Source organism: Giraffa tippelskirchi, chromosome 12 (genome assembly GCF_054371585.1).
Source record: "Giraffa tippelskirchi isolate mGirTip1 chromosome 12, T2T-mGirTip1v1.2.pri, whole genome shotgun sequence".
Lineage (NCBI taxonomy): Eukaryota > Metazoa > Chordata > Mammalia > Artiodactyla > Giraffidae > Giraffa > Giraffa tippelskirchi.
The window spans coordinates 90,592,394-90,617,970 of record NC_137286.1 but is presented as its reverse complement, the minus strand read 5'-3'; the positions used below and the strand labels follow the sequence as shown (position 1 = coordinate 90,617,970).

Below are 25,577 nucleotides of genomic sequence, written 5' to 3'. Positions count from 1 at the left end.
GAAAAACACTGTTAGAATGATTCTCAAAAGCACAGCATATAGATGAGGCTCTATCTATACATACTTGTATACGGCTGACCCTGGAACAACATGGATTTGAACTGTGTGGGTCCACATATATGTGGGTTTTTTCAACAGTAAATACTATAGTACTGCACGATCTGCTGTTGGTTGAATCATCGGATGTGGAACCACTTACACAAAGGAATTGCTGTGTGGAGAAACTCTGTATATGGAGGGCTGACTATAAATTATAGGCAGATTTTCAAATATTCAGAGGGTCAGCACCCCTAACCCCTGTGTTGTTCAAGGGTCAGTTATGTAGATGGACTCAGTACTCAATCAAGACAAAGTGTTCAGGAATAGCAATATGGGAATGCAGTATATTCACATCCTTCGTCTTGTTCAGTCCCTAAGTCGTGTCTGACTCTTGGCAACCCCATGGACTGTAGCGTGCTAGGCTCTTCTGTCCTTCACTATCTCCCAGAGTTTGCTCAAATTCCTGTTTATTGAGTTGGTGATACTGGCTAACCATCTCATCCTCCGTTGTCCCTTTCTCTTCCTGCTCTCAGTCTTTCCCAGCATCAGCGCTCGCCTGTGCTTAGTCGCTTCTTTCATGTCCGACTCTTTGCGACCCCATGGACTGTATCCTGCCAGGCTCCTCTGTCCATTGCGATTGCCCAGGCAAGAATACTGGAATGGATTGCCATGCCCTCCTCCAGGGGATCTTCCCAGCCCAGGTCTCCCTCATTACAGTCAGATTCTTTATCATCTGAGCCACCAGGGAAGCCCAAGAATACTGGAGTGGGTAGCCTATCCCTTCTCCAGGGGATCTTCCCGACTGAGGAATCCAGCCAGGTCTCCTGCATTGCAGGTGAATTCTTTACCATCTGAGCCATCAGGGAAGCTTCCCTGGTAGCTCAGGTGGTAAAGCATCCCTCTGTTCAGTTCAGTCGCTCAGTTGTGTCTTGACTCTTTGCAACCCCATGAATTGCAGCACGCCAGGCCTCCCTGTCCATCACCAACTCCTGGAGTCTACCCAAACCCATGTCCATCAAGTCGGTGATGCCATCCAGCCATCTCATCCTCTGTCACTACCTTCTCCTCCTGCCCCCAATCCTTCCCAGCATTAGGGTCTTTTCCAATGAGTCAACTCTTCGCATGAGGTGGCCAAAGTATTGGGAGTTTCAGCTTCAACATCAATCCTTCCAATGAACACCCAGGACTGATCTCCTTTAGGATGGACTGGTTGGATCTCCTTGCAGTCCAAGGGACCCTCAAGAGTCTTCTCCAACACCACAGTTCAAAAGCATCAATTCTTCGGTGCTCAGCTTTCCTCACCGTCCAACTCTTACATCCATACATGACTACTGGAAAAACCATAGCCTTGACTAGACGGACCTTTGTTGGCAGAGTAATGTCTCTGCTTTTCAATATGCTATGTAGGTTGGTCATATCCCCAATAAACTCAGTTTTGCTGGCTGCTGGCATAACCTTTAACTCTGTGTTCATTAATGGGTTGACTCGGGATCTTTTTCAATCTTTCCCAGCATCAGAGTCTTTTCCAGTGAGTCAGCTCTTTGCATCAGGTGGCCAGAGTATTGGAGTTTCAGCTTCAGCATCTGTCCTTCCGATGTATATTCAGGGTTGATTTCCTTTATTAGATTGACTGGTTTGATCTCCTTGCAGTCCAAGGGACTCTCAGGAGTCTTCTCCAGAACCACAGTTCAAAAGCATCAATTCTTCAGTTCTCAGCCTCAACCTTCTTTATGGGCTAACTCTCACAGCCATACATGACTACTAGAAAAACCATAGCTTTGACTGTATGGACCTTTGTAGGCAAAGTCGTGTCTCTGCTTTTTAATACACTGCCTAGATTTGTCATGGCTTTTCTTCTAAGGAACAAGCATCTTTTAATTTCATGGCTGCAGTCACTATCTGCAGTGATTTTGGAGCCCAGGAAAATAATGTCTGTCACTGCTTCCACTTTTTCCCCATATATTTGCCTTGAAGTGGTAGGAATGGATGTCATGATCTTGGTTTTTTGAATGTTGAGTTTCAAGCCAGCTTTTTCACTGTCCTCTCTGACTCTTATCAAGGGGCCCTTTAGCTCCTCTTCACTTTATGCCATAGAGTGGTGTCATCTACATATCTGAGGTTGTTGGTATTTTTCCCAGCGATCATGGTTCCAGCTTGTGAGTCATCCTGCTGGCATTTCGTGTGGTGTACTCTTATTTACCCATGAAACCCCTCAGCTAACTTTTAACGTATATCAGGGTTTCTCAAACCCTTCAGTTTTGATATTTTAGGGAATTCCCTGGTGGTCCAGTGGTTAGGACCCTGCACTTAAACACTGCTGAGGGACCAGGTGTGATCCCTGGTCAGGGAACTGAGATCCTGCAGGCCTCGAGGTGTGGCCAAAAAAAAAGAGAAAAATGGACATTTTAGGCTGGATAGTTTTTGATTGTGAGAGGCTGTCCTGTGTATTTTAGGGTGTTTAGTTGCCTCGGTAGGCTCTGCCCACTAGACGTTGTAGTACGTCTGCACTCCTCAGTCAGGACAGCCAAAAATGTCTCCAGACACAGCCACATGTTTCTTGGGGGCCAGAACTGCCCCGTGTGTGAACGATTGGCCTAAATCAATTCAGCTAGGAAACTTCTCCACTCAAATGAGATGGCCTAAATCATACCTTTTGTTCTATGAACAGTGCCAGGTTTTTTTTTTTTCCCCCAGAAACAGAAGGTAAAAAGAGGAGACACCCTCCCTGCCCCCGCCAAAAAAGAAAAAGTGCCTTTTCTTCATTCTCAGTTTTAGGAGAAATCAGCTTAGCACATTTCCCGATCCCATATGAGGACTCCTGGCAGTCCTGAGCCTATCTACTGCAAAGGGCTTAGGAGGAATGGGAATGTGGAGTAGCTAGTTACTCTCTTACATGCATCCTGTGGCTAGAAGAAGTGTGTGTGTGCACACACCGCTGGAGAAACCCAGTTCGCCCAGTTGCATCCAATTCTTTGCCATACTATGGACTGCAGGCCACCAGGCTCCTTTGTCCATGGAATTTCCCAGGCAAGAATACTGGAGTGGGTTGCCATTTTCTCCTGCAGGGTATCTTCCCAAGCCGGGGATCGAAACAGCATGCCCTGTGTCTCCTGCATTGACAGGTGGGTTCTTTACCACTGAGTTACCAGGGGAGCCTAGAAGAAGTTGTGTGAGACAACCAACTGTGTTGATAGCCCTTTGTTTTCTTGACACTTCCCTGTAGCAATGTGTTTGAAACATTTTTAGTTGAAGAGCTTGAAGTTTTCTGGGAAAGCTGGGGTTGAAGCAGAGAAATCCCTAGCACAGTTTGTAAAACACCTCTTTGAAGCATTATGAGAGATTGGCCTCATCAGGATACTTCACAGGTTTATTAAAAAAAAATGATTAAAAGCAGGGGATCTATGGCTGTTCTATAAAGTATGTGTCCCCTGCAACGCCTTTCTTCTGCAACATCCATTTTCCCAGCCCTGAAGAACTGCCTACCATCTGCCTTCTTGAGTAATTCTTAATTTTAAAAACTGGTTCGCACAGATAAATGGGGACTTGTGCCAAGTGATGTGTGAAGCCTCAAGAGAAACCAGGCATCTTCACAGGACAGCAGTTTTACTTGATGTAAGTAAGACAGTTTTATGGTACTATAAACCTAGGTGTTAGAGAGTAAAGGACACATTTTGCATGTTTTAAAGACAATCAGGTTTTGTTTTTGAGGCAGACCATTTTGTGGACACATTTCTGCAGGTTAGGAGTCAGAAGAGTTGGAGAAGCAAATGCACTCCCAAGTAGATCTACTTATGGACTAGCTTTCATTGTGACTGAGTGTTAATATTGAATAGAAGTCACCACTCTTAAAGAACCATCATTACAAATGAACTGGTCTTGATTTATAATACAGACTTTTAGTCATTCCCGTGTAGCAGAAGAGACAGATCTGTTTTTATTAACTTCCTTTCTCAACCTGAACACTCCATGCATTTCAGCTATCCTGCTTTAAAGTCCTTCCTGGACCTAGTTCCTCTTGGCTTCGTGCATTCCAAGGACCCCGTGTATAAAGTGTGCTTTGGCTAGTTTCTGGGTACAATGGAATGGGAACATTCCATTATCTGGCCATTTAATTCTGTTAACATGGAGGAGACTGTTTCAGTTACTTTATCATCATTAGATTTGTGATCAGGTAACAGCCTCAGTTCCCTTTGTTTTCAGCTTTTTTCAATCCAGTAGTTAGGCATTTACACTTTGCAAACCTTAATAGAATTTGTAAATTTCACTTTATTTGATTTCAGCCCAGTTTTCTTCATAATAAGAACAGATTCCATATCTGTAAGTATCTTTTCCATGGCATCAGTCATTTTTTTATAAATAAGAATTTTGAAACTAAGCCTTTAAGAACATTCAAATACTTCTTGAGCATCCTATCCCCTGCCAGGTCCCGTGCTAGGGTCCAAGGTCCACACACACACGAATAACAGTAAAAGTTAGGACAAATGTTAGAGATATACAATGATATGTAATAGAGGGAGTTGGCCTGGTTAGGAAGGTGATAATCAGGCTGGCAGTGAGTTCTCAGTAAATGCCCACCACTGGCATGAGCGCTTAAGAAGTACCAACTCGGCCCTCAACATCTCTGTGATGAAGGTTCTTATTATCAGGCAGACAGAAGTTAAGGTCTCCAAAAATTACACAGCTGATAGTGGTGAAGGAAAAGCAGGAGTTAATTGGGCAGATTCACTGGAAAAGCTTTTCTGGCAGAAGAAACAGTACAAAGTAGGAAGAAGCATGGAAGTCCAGGTAGTGAAAGGAGGTGCAGCTGGAGCCCAATGATAGTGAGGGGGAGGGCTGCCAGGGGCAGGGGAGGGCTGAAGAGATAGGCAGGTGCCAGACCCCCGCCTGTAAGGCATACAAAGAAGGTTTGATATTCTACAAGCAACAGTAAATCATCTTCATTAAACAAGAGTGATGATAGAAGTGTTGTGTTTAATAACAATCATTGGCTGGTAAGGCAAGGACAGGAAATGTACTTTGAGTTTAGTAATGTGTACAGGTTGAAATAGTGAGTGTGAAGTCCTGAAGCAAGAGATGGTGAACATCTTGGTCCATGAAGTGGAAGAAAGAAAGTGTCCAACTCTTTGCGACCCCATGGACTGTAGCCAGGCTCCTCTATCCATGGGATTTCCCAGGCAAGAATATTGGAGTGGATTGCCATGCCCTTCTGCAGGGGATCTTTCCAACCCAGGGATTGAACCGGGGTCTCTGGCATTGTGGGCAGATTCTTTACCATCTGAGCCACTAGATGGAATCCAGAGATATTGGCAACTAAAACAGGAGCAAGTGAAGCTTAGATCAGGAATTGGAGGAGAGGAAAGGATCAAGAATGATTTCTGTGTTTCTGGGTTGCTATAACTGATGAATATTAAGTAGCATAAAAGATAAGCAACACTGAGGGGGAATTCCCTGGTTCATTGGTTAGGACTTGGCGCTTTCACTGCCATGGCTGAGGACCAATCTCTGGTCGAGGAACAAAGAACACAAAAGCCTCACAGTGCAGTCAGGAGAAAAAAAAGCAACAGTAGAGAGTCAGACCAGGGAGCAGAGGGTGATGAGTTCAGTTCGGGTCGACTTGAGTGGAGACATGCAAATGATGGTCAGTGCTGTCAATACTGGCCTGGGGCTCAGAGGAGAGGGCCAGCGCTAGAGATCTGAATCTTCTGTTTTGGGGATTATTAAAACAGGAAATGCAGGTCATCCCTGGGTATCCACGGGGCATTGGTTCCAGAAGCCCCTGTGTGTACCAAAATCCATGGATGTTCAAGGCCCATTAGTTTGCCCTTCCTATCTGCGGATTCAAGGGCTGACTGTTCAGTTCAGTCGCTCAGTCATGTCCGACTCTTTTCGACCCTATGGACTGCAGCACGCCAGGCCTCCCTGTCCATCACCAACTCCTGGAGTTTACTCAAACTCATGTCCATTGAGTCATTGATGCCATCCAGCCATCTCATCTTCTGTCGTTCCCTTCTTCTCAGCCTTCAATCTTTCCCAGCATCAGGGTCTTTTCAAGTGAGTCAACTCTTTGCATCATGTGGCCAAAGTACTGGAGTTTCAGCTTCAACATCAGTTCTTCCAATGAATATTCAGGACTGATTTCCTTTAGGATGGACTGGTTGAATCTCCTTGCAGTCCAAGGGACTCTCAAGAGTCTTCTCCAGCACCACAGTCCAAAAGCATCAATTCTTCAGTGCTGAGCTTTCCTCATAGTCCAACTCTCATATCTATACACGACTACTGGGAAAACCATAGCCTTGACTAGACAGACCTTTGTTGGCAAGTAATGTCTCTGCTTTTTAATATCCTGTCTAGGTTGGTCATAGCCTTTCTTCCAAGGAGCAAGCATCTTCCAATTTCATGGCTGCAGTCACCATCTGCAGTGACTTTGGAGCCCAAAAAGATAAAGTCTGTCACTGTTTCCATTGTTTCCCCATCTATTTGCCATGAAGTGATGGGACCGGATGCCATGATCTTAGTTTTCTGAATATTGAGTTTTAAGCCAACTTTTTCACTCTCCTCTTTCACTTTCAAGAGGCTCTTTAGTTCTTCACTTTCTGCCATAAGGGTGGTGTCATCTGCATATCTGAGGTTATTGATATTTCTCCCAGCAATCTTGATTCCAGCTTGTGGCTTCATCCAACCCGGCTGACTGTAGTTGTCTGTTAAACATCTACTCAAGTGTCAAAAAGCAAAGGCCTTGGGGACACTCACTCGTGGGTTCTGGCCTCGGCCCAGTCACTAAGAGTCCTTAGACAAGTTATTTAAATCTGTTATTTGAGCCTGTTTCCACATTTGTAAAATAGGAGGACACACACTGAGTTCCCAGGGTTGTAAAGAAAGATAAAATACCACATGAGCTGGCTCAGCTGTAAAGAATCTGCCTGCCAATGCAGGAGACAGGTTCCATCCCTGGGTCGGGAAGATTCCCCTGGAGAAAGAATAGGCAAGCAACCCACTCCAGTAGAACAGAGAAGCTCGGTGGGCTACAGTCCATGGAGTGGCAAAGACTCGGACACGACTGAGCAACTAAACAGCAACATAGTACAACATAAAATACCGCAGGTAAATTATCTGGTACCAAACTGCTGTGACCTACTGCTCCTCTCGCCCATACTTATGCTGCTTTTTGGATCTTTAAGGATAGTGTTAGAGTAAGCCATAAGGCCTACTGATGGTTGCTTGCAAGGGCCTAATTAGAACATTTTGTCCCTAAAATTCTGCCCCCAACCCCCTACCTCTTCCCTTCCCCCACTGCAGGCTATTGGCAAAATTTCCAACAGCTAGACTTCACTTCCTGGCTTAAGGCTTTGAACCGTGTTAACAATCACTGCATCAAAAGGCGTGGCCCTATCGCCAGCCTTTGGGGCATGGTCTGGGAATAGGTGGCTTACGCTTGCTCCTTGGAAGGAAAGTTATGACCAACCTAGACAGCATATTAAAAAGCAGAGACATTACTTTGCCAACAAAGGTCCATCTAGTCAAGGCTATGGTTTTTCCAGTTCTCATGTATGGATGTCAGAGTTGGACGGTGAAGAAAGCTGAGCTCCGAAGAACTGATGCTTTTGAACTGTGGTGTTGGAGAAGACTCTTGAGAGTCCCTTGGACTGCAAGGAGATTCAACCAGTCCATCCTAAAGGAGATCAGTTCTGGGTGTTCATTGGAAGGACTGATGTTGAAGCTGAAACTCCAGTACTTTGGCCACCTCATGCGAAGAGCTGACTCATTGGAAAAGACCCTGATGCTGGGAAACATTGAGGGCAGGAGGAGAAGAGGACGACAGAGGATGAGATGATTGGATGGTATCAATGACTCAATGGACATGAGTTTGAGTAAACTCCAGGAGTTGGTGATGGACAGGGAGGCCTGGCGTGCTGCAGTCCATGGGGTCGCAAAGAGTCGGACACGAGTGAGTGAACAGAACTGGGAACAGGTCTGGTTCGGCAGTTAAGAAAATTGGTGAGCATGTACCTGAATTGAGAAAACGCCTAGCTCTGCTGCCTAGAGACTCCGCGGAGCAGCGGGGCGGGAGGGGGAAGCCTCCTTCCGCTCCGGCCCCTCGCCGCGCAGCCCCGCCCCTCGCCGCGCAGCCCCGCCCCTCACCGCGCAGCCCCGCCTTCACGCTCCTTGCTCCCGGGGTGATCTCAGCCCAGGTGCTGGCAATCTGCGCTGGGAGCAGGAAGCATGCACGCGGGCGGGGAGCTGGGCGCCGCGGCGAGCGGCTCGCTGCTGCTGTGCGCTGCGCTGCTGGCGGTGGGCTGCGCGCTGGGCCTGCGCCTGGGCCGGGGCCGGGGGGCGGCGGACCGCGGGTTGCTCGCCTGGCTCTGCTTCAACGCCCTGGTGCATTTCGCGCTGGTAAGTGTCCTCGCCTGGGCCCCGAAAACGCGGGCGGACGCCGCCTCTCTTGAGACCCTTCCCTCTAGTTTCCAGGAAAGGACGCGGACGCCAGGGACGCCTTGGCCGCCCCGGGCCCTGTGGCGGGAGACCCGGGAATCACCTGGTGGCCCTGGTGCCCGTGGCCTTTGGCCAGATACTGCACCTCTCCGAGGTCCCAGGGCCGTAGCGCAGCTTCCCTAGTGGTGCCAGTTTCTCTGCCAAGTTAAAACTAAACGAGGAAAAGCCGAACATTGTTATCCCTCTATGGTGCTGTTAGTCGGATTGTAAGCTGCGGAAAGGCCTTGGCTTGCTTGACTTCGTAACCTGCACATAGATGTTTAAGACATTTGAGAGTGTTTGAATGACCCAGAGGCAGCAGGGAGGGGTGATGAGGTACGCTGGGGCCTGAACCAAAACCCCAAACCCGCTCCCAAATAGTAATCACCATTTATTGGGTAACTACTGTATGCAGGCCCAGGACTGTGTTTAAAATTTCTGACCTGCTAACACCCCATAAGTCACTTATTATTGTCCCCATTTGACACAGAAACAAGCCCTGCAAAGTTAGATGATTTCACAGTGCCACACAGCTGGCGTGATTTTCGGAATAACTTTTATTAATTAGTCTGACTCCAAAACTTGCACTTTATTTCATGCCAGGCTTTAGGAAATGTGTCCTTATAACTTCAACTCACTTTTTGTATGGCCAGGACGGTTGTTTTTAAGGGATTCTATTGAAAATGTCCCACTTCCTGTGCACACACTCTTCTTAAAGCCTTTTGTTAAACTAGGCAATATATCTTTTTCCTTTTTTTGCCAATTTGACCTTGCTTAAATCTAGGCAAACCCAACGCTAATGTGAAGCCAGGGTCTTTACAATCGGTTCTCCTCCGTATCCAGTGGTTTCAATCAACAGAGGATAGAAAATACCAGAAAAAAAAATTCCAGAAATTTCCAAGAAATAAAACCTGAATTTGCCCCCCTCCGCCACTCCTCCTCACCCAGCGCTAGTTACATGGTATTTACCTTGTATTTACAGCTACTTATGTATCATTTACATAGTGTTAGGTATTAAAGGTGAGCTCCAGATGATTTAAAGCATAGGGGATGCTGCCTGGTTATATGCAAATAGTACACCATTTTTACATAAGTGACTTGAGCATTTGTGGGTTTTGGTATGCCTGGGAAACGATCCCTCTCGGATGCTGAGGGAGGACTGTAGTATTGAGAAAGAAAGAGCAGAGTTTTGGATAATCACCTGGGGCTGCAGATGTTTATCAGTTGGATATGTGCACATATCAGATACTGCTGGAATGGAATGACGAAATTCCTTCTTTCCTAATAGTCAACTTGTGGAGAGTATAGACGGTAAATATTTCCCTCAACTCCTTTATTTATAGAATTGATTTTTTTTTTTTTTGCTGCACGGGGTCTTAGTTGCAGCGTGCAGGATCTTTAGTTGCGGCATGCGGGACCTAGTTTCCTGACCAGGGATCAAACCATGGCCCCCTGCATTGGACCACCAGGGGAGTCTCTAAAGAATTAATTTTTAAGCCATTGCTGAACGCAAGGTATCCAAGGAACAGGGGCAATAAAACAGGTTACAAGGCCCACTTAAAGTGTATTATATTTTAGACACACAAAAAAGGTATAAAAACACTAAAACATACGCCCACATGTTCACCACCTGGTTTAAAATTAAAGTCTGCTCTTCAAGCACCGACTGCCAGGAAGCACAGGATACATCTCCATTTGTGGCACCTTGAGGTGTAGCCCCATGTATGCCCCACTCTCCCCCTTTATTCTGAAGGAAATTCTTTCCCCCACCACCACCCATGGACCCATCTTGTGCCATTTACCTGTCGCAGCTACAAAACATCCCACTTTTTGAATGTACCATACCATACATACCTTGAAGTGAAAGTGTTAGTCACTCGGTCGTGTCTGACTCTTTGTGACCCCATGGTCTATAGCCTGCCAATCTCTTCTGTTTTTAGAATTCTCCAGGCAAGAATACTGGAGTGGGTTGCCTTTTCCTTCTCCAAGGGATCTTCCCAACCGAGAGATCAAACCTGTGTCTCCTGCATCTCCTAATTGTAGGCAGATTCTTTGCCATCTGAGCCACCAGGGACCTGAATACATAGCTTGAATACATACAATAATCCCTTAATTCTAAAAGGCACTTTTTTTTTTTTTGATGTGTTACAACAATCAGTGGCATAACCACTATGGGTTATTTTATTGATATATTAAAATGTATATTAAAATATATATATATACATATATATATTTGAGCTTCCTTATGGCTCAGTCAGTAAAGAATCTGGCTGCAATGCAGGAGACCCAGATTCGATCCCTGGGTCAAGAATATCCCCTGGAGAAGGAAATGGCAATCCACTCCAGTATTCTTGCCCGGGAAATCCCAAGGACAGAGGAGCCTCGTGGGCTGCAGTCCATGGGGTTGCAAGAGTCAGACACAATTTAGCCACTAAACCACCACTAAAAAATATTTATTCATTTGTTTGACTGCACCAACTCTTAGTTGCAGCACCCAGAATCTTTTACTTGTGGCATTCGAACTATTTGAGCAGCGTGTGGAATCTAGTTCCCTGACCAGGGATCGAACCTGGGCCCCTTGCATGGAGAGTGCGGAATCATCGCCACTGGATCACCAGGGAAGTCTCTGATATTTTATATCTCTGGAATTAGGTTGTATCTTACAGTTGATAATGAAATATGATAAATAAAAGCGTGCCCATTAATATTGTCTGGTTAAGTTGACTATTTACACACAATGCTTCAACCAGTGTCTTGGTACACATATCTTAGAGACTGGTGAGAAGGGCTCTTAAGTGGTTGAGGCCTACAAGGCAAATGCATCTCCATATTATCTTTGAGATGATGAGAATACCCAGAAATGTGGGTGGAGCTAAGATTTGAATAGAAAGACAGGAGGAGGTCTGAAATCCCAACTCGCTTGTTCCCACTGGAACCTGAGCTACCTCTCCTCACCCCTTTTGACTTGACTTCTCGAGTTTAGGAGATGTCTGGGTCTGTTGGCCAACTTCAACGGCCAAGCTCCCCTCTTGCACAGAGATTCAACCAAGCATTGCCAGAGATGGTTCAGCTCCCTGATGTCCAATCAGACACTGGTTACCCGGGGCTGCAGCTCTGACCTTCATTTCAGTCGGTTATGGCCAGGGTGGAGGACCGGTTGGTTTCCTGTCTGATGGAGCCATAGTGACATCCATGAAGAAATCAATGGTTTGGCTCACCATTGCTCGAAAGATGCTCTGGGTGTTTCTTGCTCTGGTGCTTCATGGGTTTTCCCTCATCTGTGATCTAAGTATAGCATTCTAGGCATGGCCAGGGGGCTTCCCAGGTGGCACTAACGGTAAAGAATCTGTCTGCCAATGCAGGAGACACAGACCCAGGTACAGTCCTTGCGTCAGGAAGATCCCCTGGAATAGGAAATGGCAACCTGCTCCGGTATTCTTTCCTGGAGAATCCCATGGACAGAGGAGCCTGGTAGGCTACAGTCTATGAGGTCTCAAAGAGTTGAAAACAGCTGAGTGACTGAGCACAGGCATGGCCAGAGCCTGGAGGCAGGATTTGTATGCCTGTTTGGGAAACATATGGAAGTCCAAATTGATTAGAACAGAAGATTTACATAAGGTGAGACGTGTCCAGCTGATATCTGCAGACCTAGATGATTATCATAGGCTTTGGTTTCTCTTTCTTTGCCAGTACTACCGTCCTCTGTCAGTATCTATGGTGGATTGTTTCCATAACCCCCTGGGATATACTCCAATCCACAAATTCTCAAATCCCTTATATAAAGAAGAGGGACAGACTGGAAAGAGAACTTGAATTATAGATAAGACTTAAGAGTTTTATTCTGTGGAAGGAAGCCATGGAAGTGTTTCAATCTAGGAAGTAAGGTGGCCAAAGTAGATCTTTCAAAAGATAATTTGTTGGTGGTGTGTTAAGTCACAGTGTAAGGGGTCTGAGATTTTACCCTTCTTCAAGTGAAGTTAGCCTTGTTGATGGCCCAAGCTCCACAGGGCAAGGCAGTGAGGGCCAGATGGTAGTTGCACAGTCTGGGGGTGTGTTACAGGAGAGGAACACACCCCAAATTAGGTTCCCATCTTCTGTGGAGCTGCTGGTGACCTGCTCCTGCTTCTCTCTGGAGAAAGACCTTATCTTTACTCAGAAATGTAAACAGATCTTCTCTGAGGAAGAGGAGGTGAGGTCTTTATCTTTACTACCCTGAAACATCTCAGGAAGGAGAGGTCTTTAAGCCCTACTACTCTGGAATGTCTCCTTACATACATATTCTTTTTATTTTTTAATAGATTATTTTTTAAAAATGTTTTTCTTTTAAAAATAATTTTATTTATTTTTGGCTGTGCCGGGTCTTTGTTGCTGTGTAGGCTTTTTCTCTCGTTGCAGTGTTAGTTGCTCAGTCATGTCCAACTCTTTGGACAGTCCAACCCCATGGACTGTAGTCTACCAGGCTCCTCTGTCCATGGGATTCTCCAGGCAAGTGGTACTGGAGTGGGTTGCCATTACCTTCTCCAGGGGATCTTCCCGACCCAAGGATCCATCCCGGGTCTCCTGCATTGCAGGCAGATTCTTTACCCATATGAGCCACCGGGGTGAGCAGGGGCCACTCTCTAGTTGCGGTGTGTGGGCTTCTCCTTGAGGTGGCTTCTCGTGTTGCAGAGCACAGGCTCTGGGGCACATGGGCTCTGCAGCACAGGCTCCGTAGTTGTGGCTCAGGGGCTTAGTTGCTCCTTGATACATGGAATCTTCCCTCATCAGGGATCAAACCCACATCTCCTGTATTGGCAGGTGGATTCTTTACCACTGAACCTCCAGAGAAGCCCTAGTTTCTCTTTATTTAAAAAAAAAAAAGTATTTATTTGGGTGAGTTGGGTCTTAATTGCAGCACTCAGGGTATTCGATGCATCATGCAGGATCTTGGTTGTGACGCATGAACTCGAGTTGTGGTGTATGGGTGCCAGAGCCCATGGGCTTTAGTAGTTGCGTCCAAAGCCCGTGGGATTTAGTAATAGTTTAATGCTTAGGCTCAGAAGTTGCGACACTGGGCTTAATTGCTCCACAGCATGTGGGATCTTAGTTCCCTGACCAGAGATGAAACGCACATCCTCTGCACTGCAAGGCAGATTCTTAACTATGAGACCACCAGGAATATTCTTAAATTAGTGTGAATGCCTGTGCTTAGACACCCCAGCCAGACATTGCAAGAATAGGAGATCTTTATGGAAAATTGTCTCCTAACAGATTCAGGGTGGATTGGAAAGGATAGTTCAGGGGCAAAAAGATCAGCTAAAAGCAATTGCAGTATTTTAGGAATGAGAAGAAGGCTGACCTCAGGTGGTGATGGAAGTTAAAATGAGGAGGAAAGCGAAATACAAGAGACTTTGCAGGGAAGAATTTTATGAGTCAGAGTAACCACTTATACATTGGGAGTGGAGATGATCTTAGGGTTTAGAATTTGGCTGACGTGGATAATGTTGATAGTGTTAACAAGGACAAGAAAGTCTGATTTTAGAACTGTGAATCTGGGACTCCAGGGTGTAATTGAGGGGAAATGGTTGGAAGGCACTGAAAATCTAAGACTCGTTGGAGAGAGAGAGTCAAGGTGGAACAGAGAGTTGGAAGTTCCTCACCAGACTGGAGGAGACAGTAGGAAGCCCTGGGGACAGTGACTTCCAAATAAGAGAAAACAGAACAGTGAAAAGCCTGGGGGGTGACAGCAGAGTCTTTTGATATTGCTATTGAACAATCAGGAAGAGGAAGATTCTGAAAAGATCTTGGGGGAAAGGCCAAGAACAGGATATAGTGCTGGGTCCTGGGGAGCCAAAGAAGGGAATTTCAAGATCACCGTGAAATGTGTAGCACTGTTACAAAAATAAAAAGTTCAAAAAAGGTGAAGGCTGAGCCTTTTGGGACCAGCCGTCAGGAAGTAGCTGTAGATGGCATTGCTTGAATGGAGGCTCCAGCAGCCAGGGGCAAGGGCTTAGCAGGTGGGACAGAGGGGAAGTGGATGTGGCATATGCCAGACTTTCCGGAGATTTGGTGGTGGGAGGAAGGACAGTGCGGGAAGGTGCCGACTTGCATAAAAATGGACAGACTTAAGAGCTGTGAGTGTAAGTTATTTTAAGAGCTGTGAGTGTAAGTTTTTTTAAAAAAATTTGTTTAATGCATAGAGGTATTTTTTAGCTGCATGCGGTCTTTGTTGCTGCGTGGGCTTTCTCTAGTTGCAGAGAGCGGGGGCTGCTCTCTAGTTGGCATGCGCAGGCTTCTCACTGAGGTGGCTTCTCTTACTGGGGAGCTCAGGCTCTAGGCATGTGGGCTTAGTTGCCCCACAATACATGGTATCTTCCCTGACCAGGGATCGTACACGTGTCCCCTGCATTGACGGATGAATTCTTAACCACAGGACCACCAGGGAAGTCTGTGAGTCTAAGTTTTAATTCAGGGACCTTACTGCAGACTGTGCAAGGCCCAAGAGACAGCCTCTCAGCAGCTCAGAAGAAGCTGCCCCCAAAAGATAGGGGAAAAGAAAGAAGAAAGTTAGTCACTCAGTCGTGTCCAGCTCTTTGTGACCCACCAGGCTCCTCTGTCCATGGAATTCTCCAGGCAAGAATACTGGAGTGGGTTGCCGTGGAAGAGCTTATATATGGGTTTTGGCTAGGGAAGTCATGCAGTCAAGCACACGTCCTCGGTAAAAAATCGCTGCTGGTCACAAAAAACAAGATATCTCAAGGTAACAATATCCGTGCTTGTCCAACCATGTATTTGAAGATGCTTGAATCTGGGCTCATGAAAATTCCTCCTGAGATGTGCATCCTCCAATCTCTGGGGCCTGTTTTTCTGAAGCACAGTGTGTCTCATCCTGCATTTCACCCCAAGTTCCTCTCAGGGAGCGCGGTCCCTCAGCAACTGCAGTGGCTGTTGACTTCATTCTCATAGAGCTGGGTGCTGAGCAACACCCTTTATTCTTCCTTGTTTACAAAGAAAAGTTCAAAAGATACGGCAAGAGCAAGGGACTTGGGGTTTAAGGTGGGAAGGTCTGAGCGCGTGTGTGAGCAGGAGCCTGGTCCAGGGGAGGGTGGACGGCAGAGCTGTGTGCAGGCTCACGTGTTGTCTGGTGTTGCCCGGCCATGTGAACTGAGGGGAATCGGATGTGCCTGACTCTACCATTAGTCCTCTGCTCGGACCCCTAGACTAGGCATTCCCACCCTCTCATGACCGTGGAGCACCACTCGGGCTTGTCCACAGGATGCAGGGCAGTTGTCACGGAACATCTGTAGTCTCTCCATTCACTCTGCCTTAACGCCCAAGCGTCGCCTTTCTTCAAGAAATCCTGAGGCTGCTTACCTCCCTATTAATTGGTGTATTTTGGACCTTACCCTTTTCCGTTTCACGTTGCCATCTGTTCTTTGCCTTCACAGCAATAGCTTCAGCCTCTGATCTTGGGACTTTCTAAAATCGTCTTCCTCCCACTACTTTGTCATGAGGTCTGAAGTTGCCTTTTAATTCGCCGTCTGTTGCTGTCTCCTGTTTTCCTTTCCATTTTTGGCATCATTATCTTCATCAGTTTTGCTCTAAGATAGATATCCTCTCTGGTAAGTGAATTTATAGTCCTTGTGCTGTTTGGTAAGTTTGGTGAATCACAGTTGGTTTAGCTGTATATTAAGAGTAATGGTTCATGCTGGTTAATTTTGTGTGTCATCTTGACTGGGCCATGGGGTGCCCAGATATTTTGACAAACGTTATGCTGGGTGTTTCTGTGAAGGTGTTTTGGATGAAGTTAATATTTACATTGGTAAAGTAGAATGCCCTCCCTAAGACGAGTGAGCCTCATCCCGTCAACTGAAGGCCTGTTTTTGTTCAGTCGCTCTGTCGTGTCTGACTCTTTGCGACCCCATGGACTGCAGCACGGCAGGCCTCCCTGTCCTTCACCATCTCCCGGAGTTTGCTCAACTCATGTCCACTGATTCAGTGATGCCATCCAATCTCATCCTCTGCCGTCCCCTTCTCCTCCTGCCCTCAATCTTTCCCAGCATCAGGGTCTTTTCCAATGAGTCAGCTCTTCGCATCAGGTGGCCAAAGTATTGGAACTTCAGCTTCAGCATCAGTCCTTCCAATGAATATTCAGGATTGATTTCCTTTAGGATTGACTGGTTTGATCTCCTTGCTGTCCTGACTGGAACAAAAACTTGGTCTTCCCTCAAGTCGGAAAGAAAGCCTCCTACCTGATTGCCTTCATGCTGGGACATTGGCTTTTTACTGCCTTTTGACTTGAACTGAAACAAAGACTTTTCCTGAATCTCAAGCAGGCTGGCCTTTAGACTAGGTCTGTACCATTGGTTCTGTCTGTTCTCAGGCTTCTGCTTGCATTAGAGCTCCATTGGCTTTCTTGGGTCTCCAGCTTGCTGATTCAACCTCAGGTCATGGGACTTGTCAGCCTTCATAATTGTTTAAGCCAGTTCCTTATGATAAATCTAGGTAGATAGATATACAGACTATATACACATAAATTTAGGTACAGATATAATCTGGTGGTTCTGTTTATGGTGTCAAATTAAAGCCTAAAGAATAGCGCCCAGAATGAGCCCCTATCCATTATTTAGGGTGGTAGACAGTCCTCGTACTTCTACAGACCAGGATTCAATCTGTTTTCTAACATGATGAAGAAGGATGTTCCTTAGCAATTGGGATGGCTGTCCATGTAGCCACATCTCAGAATGACATATTGTTCCTCCTTTCCACAAAATTTGAGTGCCTACTGGGGTACCTGTGTCTAGACACAAAATAGATGACCCTTGTCCTCTCAGAGTTTATGGATTAGCAGATTTTTTCTTATTATTTCATGTGGAAAATAATATTTATTAATATAAGTATTGATAATATTTATTAATGTCACTCGATATGAGAAATTTCCTTTGCAGATAAGGGCTAGGAGAAGCTTAGTTTCTTTTTTAAAAATTGGTCTATTTCTGGAGAAGGAAATGGCAACCCACTCCAGTATTCTTGCCTGGAAAAGTCCATGGACAGAGGAGCCTGGTGGGCTGCAGTCCATGGGGTTACATGACTGAGCATGTGTGCATGAGGGTGGAGGGAGATGGGTTGGTAGCAGTAAACTGGTAGAACTAAAAAAAAAAAGAAAAAAAATTGGTCTATTTCTTGCTGACGGCAAGAACAAAATAAGTGTTTCTCCTTTTCACTTTGCCTCCTTGGATGCTCAGAACCATATTTAAGCTCGATAATAACAACAAAAGATAGTCTACATAAGGTGTTTTTATTGTCCCTGATCCAAATTCTTATGTATATTTTACCATTTAGTGGAATGTTTTTGTTGTAATTAACCTAAAATCTTTTGCAAAAGGAGAAAGCCTGTAAATACTTCAAAAAATTTTAATGCAGCTAAACTTATTTCCTTTGAAATAAAAATATTCCAGGGAAATATCTTTTTTCTTTTATAACACTAAACACAATTTGTAACTGTTTTGTCTTCCTCTGTCTCCAGAACCTGGCCTGGTGCCTGGTTTGTAGGAGCTGTTCTGGAATATTTGTTAATACTGAATGAATGGAAGAGTGATTCTATTCATTTAATTTTTAGCAGCATCTACCATTTACATTTTAAGCCTCCGATTGCTCAGATATCTAAAATGTCAGTTCTTGGACTTCCTTCTTGGTTCAGTGGTTAAGACTGTGGACTCCCGGTGCAGGGGTCATGGGTTCGAGCCCTGGTCAGGAAACTAAGATCCCATAGGCCACTCAGCAAAAAAAAAAAAAAAAGTGGTTAAAATGTCAGTTCCTTTTCTATGTCAGACAGTCTTTTAAAACAAAATTTGTTTAAATTATTTATTTCCACAATAATTGTAAAAAATAATAACATATATCTAAAAGGAAGAAAAGTTAAAATTACCTAGAGATAATTATTGTTAGTATTCTTAAAAATAGTCTTCCAGAATTTATGTGAATATATATATCCATATAAATATTTTTCAGGATCCTTTTTACAAAAATGGAATCGTATTATTCATTCTTTGTGTTTTCATTTAGCTGTGTTCAGTGACCATATGTATGAGTCTCTTGAACTATTAATACCTCATAAATTTAAATAACTGTTCAGTCGCTCAGTCATGTCCGACTATTTGTGACCCCATATGAACCACAGCACGCCAGGCTTCCCTGTCCATCACCAATTCCCGGAGTTTACCCAAACTCATGTCCATTGAGTCAGTGATGCCATCTAACCATCTCATCCTCTGTTGTCCCCTTCTCCTCCTGCCTTCAATCTTTCCCAACATCAGCGTCTTTTCAAATGAGTCAGCTCTTCACATCAGGTGGCCAAAATATTGGAGTTTCAGCTTCAACATCAGTCCTTCCAATGAACACCCAGAACTGATCTCCTTTAGGATGGACTGGTTGGATTCCTTGCAGTCCAAGGGACTCTCAAGAGTCTTCTCCAACACCACAGTTGAAAAGCATCAATTCTTCTGCGCTCAGCTTTCTTTATAGTCCAGCTCTCACATCCATACATGACCACTGGAAAAACCATAGCTTTGACTAGATGGACTTTTGTTGACAAAGTAATGTCTCTGCTTTTTATTTTATTTTATTTTATTTTTTTTAATAAATTTATTTATTTTAGTTGGGGGCTAATTACTTTACAATATTGTAGTAGTTTTTGCCATACATTGACATGAATCAGCCATGGGTTTACATGTGTTCCCCTTCCTGGACCCCCCACCCACCTCCCTCCCCATCCCATCCCTCTGGGCCACCCCATTGCCCCGGCCCTGAGCCCTTGTCTCATGCATCGAACATGGAATGGTGTTCTGTTTCACATATGATAATATACATGTTTCAATGCTATTCTCCCAGAACGTCCCACCCTCACCTTCTCCCTCAGAGTCCATAAAATTGTTCTATGCATCTGTGTCTCTTATTCTGTCTCACATATAGGGTTATCGTTACCATCTTTCAAATTCCATATGTATGCATTAGTATACTGTATTGGTGTTTTTCTTTCTGGCTTACTTCACTGTATAATGGGCTCCAGTTTCATCCATCTCAGTAGAACCGATTCAAATGTATTTTTTTAATGGCTGAGTAATATTCCATTGTGTATATGTACCACAGCTTCCTTATCCATTCGTCTGCTTATGGACATCTAGGTTGCTTCCATGTCCTGGCTATTGTAAACAGTGCTGCGATGAACACTGGGGTACACGCGTCTCTTTCAATTCTGGTTTCTTCAGTGTGTATGCCCAGCAGTGGGATTGCTGAGTCATATGGCAGTTCTATTCCCAGTTTTTTAAGGAATCTCCACACTGTTCTCCATAGTGGCTGTACTAGTTTGCATTCCCACCAACAGTGTAAGAGGGTTCCCTTTTCTCTACACCCTCTCCAGCATTTATTGCTTGTAGACTTTTGGATAGCAGCCATTCTGACTGGTGTGAAATGATACCTCATTGTGGTTTTGATTTGCATATGGTTATCTCAATAGATGCAGAAAAAGCCTTTGACAAAGTTCAGCCTCCATTTATGATAAAAACCCTCCAGAAAGCAGGAATAGAAGGAACATACCTCAACATAATAAAAGCTGTATATGACAAACCCACAGCAAACATTATCCTCAATGGTGAAAAATTGAAAGCATTTCCCCTAAAGTCAGGAACAAGGCAAGGATGCCCACTTTCACCAATACTATTCAACATAGTTTTGGAAGTTTTGGCCACAGCAATCAGAGCTGAAAAAGAAGTAAAAGGAATACAGATAGGAAAAGAAGAAGTAAAACTCTCACTGTTTGCAGATGACATGATCCTCTACATAGAAAACCCTAAAGACTCTACTAGAAAATTACTCGAGTTAATCAATGAATATAGTAAAGTTGCAGGATATAAAATTAACACACAGAAATCCCTTGCATTCCTATACTCCAATAATGAGAAAACAGAAAGAGAAATTAAGGAAACAATACCATTCACCATTGCAACAAAAAGAATAAAATACTTAGGAATATATCTACCTAAAGAAACAAAAGACTTATATATAGAAAACTATAAAACACTGATGAAAGAAATCAAAGAGGACACAAACAGATGGAGAAATATACCGTGTTCATGGATTGGAAGAATTAATATAGTGAAAATGAGTATACTACCCAAAGCAATCTATAGATTCAATGCAATCCCTATCAAGCTACCAATGGTATTTTTCACAGAACTAGAACAAATCATCTCACAATTTGTATGGAAATATAAGAAACCTTGAATAGCCAAAGCAATCTTGAGGAAGAATAATGGAACTGGAGGAATCAACCTGCCTGACTTCAGGCTCTACTACAAAGCCACAGTCATCAAGACAGTATGGTATTGGCACAAAGATAGAAATATAGACCAATGGAACAAAATAGAAAGCCCAGAGATAAACCCACGCACCTATGGACACCTTATCTTCGACAAAGGAGGCAAGAATATACAATGGAGAAAAGACAATCTCTTTAACAAGTGGTGCTGGGAAAACTGGTCAACCACTTGTAAAAGAATGAAACTAGAACACTTCCTAACACCATACACAAAAATAAACTCAAAATGGATTAAAGATCTAAACGTAAGACCAGAAACTATAAAACTCCTAGAGGAAAACATAGGAAAAACACTCTCCGTCATAAATCACAGCAGGATCCTCCATGACCCACCTCCCAGAATATTGGAAATAAAAGCAAAAATAAACAAATGGGACCTAATTAAAATTAAAAGCTTTTGCACAACAAAAGAAACTATAAGCAAAGTGAAAAGACAGCCTTCAGAATGGGAGAAAATAATAGCAAACGAAGCAACAGACAAACAATTAATCTCAAAAATATACAAGCAACTCCTGCAGCTGAATTCCAAAAAAATAAACGACCCAATCAAAAAATGGGCCAAAGAACTAAACAGACATTTCTCCAAAGAAGACATACAGATGGCTAACAAACACATGAAAAGATGCTCAACATCACTCATTATTAGAGAAATGTCTCTGCTTTTTAATATGCTATCTAGGTTGGTCATAACTTTCCTTCCAAGGAGTAAGCGTCTTTTAATTTCATGGCTGCAATCACCATCTGCAGTGATTTTGGAGCCCCAAAAAATAAAGTCAGCCACTGTTTCCACTGTTTCCCCATCTATTTGCCATGAAGTAATGGGACTGGATGCCATGATCTTAATTTTCTGAATGTTGAGTTTTAAGCCAACTTTTTCACTCTCCTCTTTCACTTTCATCAAGAGGCTCTTTGGTTCTTCTTCGCTTTCTGCCATAAGGGTGGTGTCATCTGCATATCTGAGGTTATTGGTATTTCTCCCAGCAATCTTGATTCCAGCTTGTGCTTCTTCCAGCCCAGCGTTTCTCATGATATACTCTGCATATAAGTTAAATAAGCAGGGTGACAATGTACAGCCTTGACATACTCCTTTTCCTATTTGGAACCAGTCTGTTGTTTCATGTCCAATTCTAACTGTTGCTTCCTGACCTGCATACCGATTTCTCAAGAGGCAGGTCAGGTGGTCTGGTAGTCCCATCTCTTTCAGAATTTTCCACAGTTTATTGTGAATAACTGTTTAGGATTCCATTATACTTTATGTATAATCTTTTTCACCAGTCCTAAATTGTTGGACTTACGGGCTCTTCCCAGTTGCTGGCAATTATATAGAATGTTCTCTGTACATTTTTATGCACTTGTCTTAAGTATTTACCCAGGATGGATCCTGAAAAGTATAGTTGCTTGCTCTAAGGGAAGCTAAAAGCTTCCCTGGTGGCTCAGTTGCTAAAGAATCTGCCTGCAGTGCAGGAGACCCGAGTTTGATCCCTGGGTCGGGAAGATCCCCTGGAGAAGGGAAGTGGCAAGCCACTTCAGTATTCTTGCTTGGGAAACACCATGGACAGAGGAACCTGGTGGGCTACAGTCCCTGGGGTCACAAGAGTTGGACATGACTGAGCGACTAAACCAGGAGAAGCCAGTGTTTGAAGATCCCAGAAACGTGATCCCCATTTGTAGTCCCGTCAGCTACTTTCTCCCAGTCGTCCAGTAGGCGATAGCAAGATTGTATCAGGTACCTCTCAGATCTTCTTGGCTTCATCTGACCCTTTACAATTTGCTCTGCTTCTGCCACCACGACAGTGACCAACTCCAGCTTCACTGGGTCCCATCCAGGAAGCTTCTGCTTCCAGCCCCTGCCCCAGGCCCCTCACATGCCACTCAGGCGTGAGGTCTTGGGGTCCCACTCGGCTCCCACACCCCTGCCCACGGGGTGAATCTTTGACAATGGTTTTTGGGAACCACAGGATAAATTCTTCCCTCCTCACCCAAGAGGAACTCCCCAAAGAAGCAATAGTTCATACAGCCTCTGGACAAGTGTAAGGTTGAGACATCAGTTAGCTTGTTACTAAGCAGCTTTACTAAGTTGCTAAACCCACTAATGTAGCCTCATACCTGATTCATGCCTCTCCTTGGTCCCATTTCCCATTTCTCCTCCTCTGCCTCCTTGGGACAGTGATCCCGGTAAAAGTAGTAGAACACAGTATAATACTTCCTCACTTAAAGTGAGGTCATGAATGTGGACCTTCACCCAATAACGACTGGTTCCTTATAAAGGAGGGAATTTGGACACAGGGAGAGAACGCCATGTGAACTTGAAGGCATCGATCAAAGTGAGGTTCCGTCACGCCAAGGAACACCAAAGAGTACCATCAAACCCCTGGAAGGTGTAGGGAGAGGGGCACAAGACAGTTCCCCCTGCAGCCCTGGGAAGAAACCAGCCCTGCTGACAGGTTGATCCTGCACATCCAGCCTCCAGAACTGTGACGCAGTTAAGTGTTTGCGGTTTTAAGCCGCCTGATCTGTGGTACTTTTCTGTGGCAGCCCAATCCAGCGACTACACCGTGCTTCCTGGTAACCTGACTTTATTCAGAGTGTCAATTTGTTCTGGGCCTCTCCTGGCCTCTCCTACATATTAATTGTCAGAATCAGATTGGATTCACGCCCTCTTTGTGAATTGGTGCTCTCGGAGAATAAGAATGTTGTCACGGGCCCAGCTTGGGTCTCTTCAGGTTGTGATGTTTTGCAAGGGCTGCTTCGTAGGCCAGCCACCAGCCCGTGCCCTGACTGCCTCCTTGTCCCTCCCGATCCTCGGATCTGAGTACCCACAGCCAAAGGAGCGCCTGGCACAGTGTAGACCCTGGTCCAGTCCGTGCAGGGCCCGGTGTGCGTCGTGCCCCACACATCCAGAGGAACGCCCAGTACTGTGTGTGTAAAGTGAGAACACTGCCGTAGGCTAGGAGGTGTGTTTAGGAGCCAAGTAGCCCAGTCTCCCCCTTGAAATAGGACTTTTCTCATAGTCCAGACAGACGTCCTGGAGTCAGCCACCTGTGCTTGAAAACGTTCAGTCGGTGCCATCTTTCCAAAATAGAATAGCTCTAGTTACAAGAAAATGTTGCCTTCTGTTGAGCTGAGACTGGCCCCTTGTGATGTCTTTGGGTCCTACTTGTGCTGTCTTCTGTAGACCAAAGGGAGGCTGCGTCCCGTGTCCACCCCGCAGTTCCGCCATTTCTCGCAGCGTGGTTTCCTGGCTCTTTTCTGTCCTGTCGCTCACCCTCACACACACCACAGGCTGCCTTTCAAGTCCTGGTTACTCAGCGCTGTTCCAGAGAAGCTCTGACTGTTACTCAAGAAGCCTTGGCCTTTGGGGTCCAACAGGTGTGCTGGCACGGCCGGCTCTGTCTTTTCCCACCTGTGAAATCTTGGGCAGCACCCCTTTTCCCGCTGGAAATCCTTTCTGTGATGCAGAGAGGAAGGAAGAAATATATGTGCATTATGAAATATCGTGGTGTTTTGTTTAGTGACTCAGTTGTGTCCGACCCTTTGCGACTCCATGGACTGGAGCCTGCCAGGCTCCTGTGTCCATGGAATTTTCCAGGCAAGAATACTGGAGCAGGTTGCCATTCCCTTTTCCAGGGGATCTTCCCAACCCAGGCATCAAACCCAGGTCTCCTGCACTGCAGGCGGATTCTTTACTGACTGAATCACCAGGGTATGTGCATTAAATATGTGTGAGAAATACAGGCTGAGGAGGCTTTGCAGAGCATACACAGAAAAACCAAAATTCTCACTACAGTGATTTCCCCCCCTTTACTGCTGCTGCTAAGGCACTTCAGTCGTATCCGACTCTCTGTCACTCCATAGACTAGCCTACTGGGCTCCTCTGTCCATGGGATTTCCCAGCCAAGAATGCTAGAGTGGGTTGTCATGCCCTCCTCCAGGGGATCTTGCCAACCCAGGGACTGAACCTGAGTCTCCTGCAGCTCCTGTATCAAAGGCAGATTCTTTACTGCTGAGCACCGGGGAAATTATTTATTTCATTGTTTACTCATACTTGTATTCTGCATTAAACTCTTTAGGCAGCGAAGAGAAATAAAAAACAAAATAATATGGTTTTTTTTTTTTTTTTTTTTAAGGGAGGGAAAAAGGAAACTTTCTTTCTGGGTTTCCTTATTGCGTTAGTCTCTTCAGGCTGCTGTAACAAAATGCCACACACTGAGTGGCTTTTAAACAACAGAAATGTCTTTCTCACAGTTTTGGAGCCTGCAAGTCCAAAATCAGGACCCAAATTTGAGATGTCTACCCCAAATTTGTAGACATAAAGTATGGAACTAATGTTTTCTTCAAATGGTAGTTGAAAGGATTAAATAAACTTTGTAATTTAGGGCAGGTTTTCTCAAACTTGACTGTGCCCGGGAATCTCCATAAGTCTGGGCTAGGATCTGACAGTCCACACAAGCTCCCAGCTGGTGCCCGAGCTGTGGTCCATGGACCATATATGAATAGCAAGGAGGTAGGGCACTTGGCGTAGTGCCCGGCACTTAGGAGAGTTCAGTAAACGTTCATTCTTCTTCTGTCCCCTTGGTGACCCCTCCTCATCATCCTCCTTACTTGGATTAAGTTTTAATTTTCATCCTATCCCTAAGTAATAATGTGATAATACACATGTCCAATAAAGATGAGCCTTGGAAGGTTTCAAATCTAAGAAGTAACTGCCTCAGCA

At 44.9% G+C, this 25,577-nt stretch overlaps 1 protein-coding gene across 1 annotated transcript in view; it reads left to right on the top strand.

Moving 5' to 3' along the window:
• The first annotated feature begins 8,200 nt into the window (after positions 1–8,200).
• EBPL (EBP like) overlaps positions 8,201–25,577 on the top strand; it is a 32,951-nt gene continuing 15,574 nt past the window's right edge. Inside the window, exon 1 of the mRNA XM_081547575.1 lies at positions 8,201–8,430. Within this exon, the coding sequence (XP_081403701.1) occupies positions 8,260–8,430 (171 nt within the window). The 5' untranslated portion in view covers positions 8,201–8,259. The remainder of the gene's footprint in view (positions 8,431–25,577) is intronic.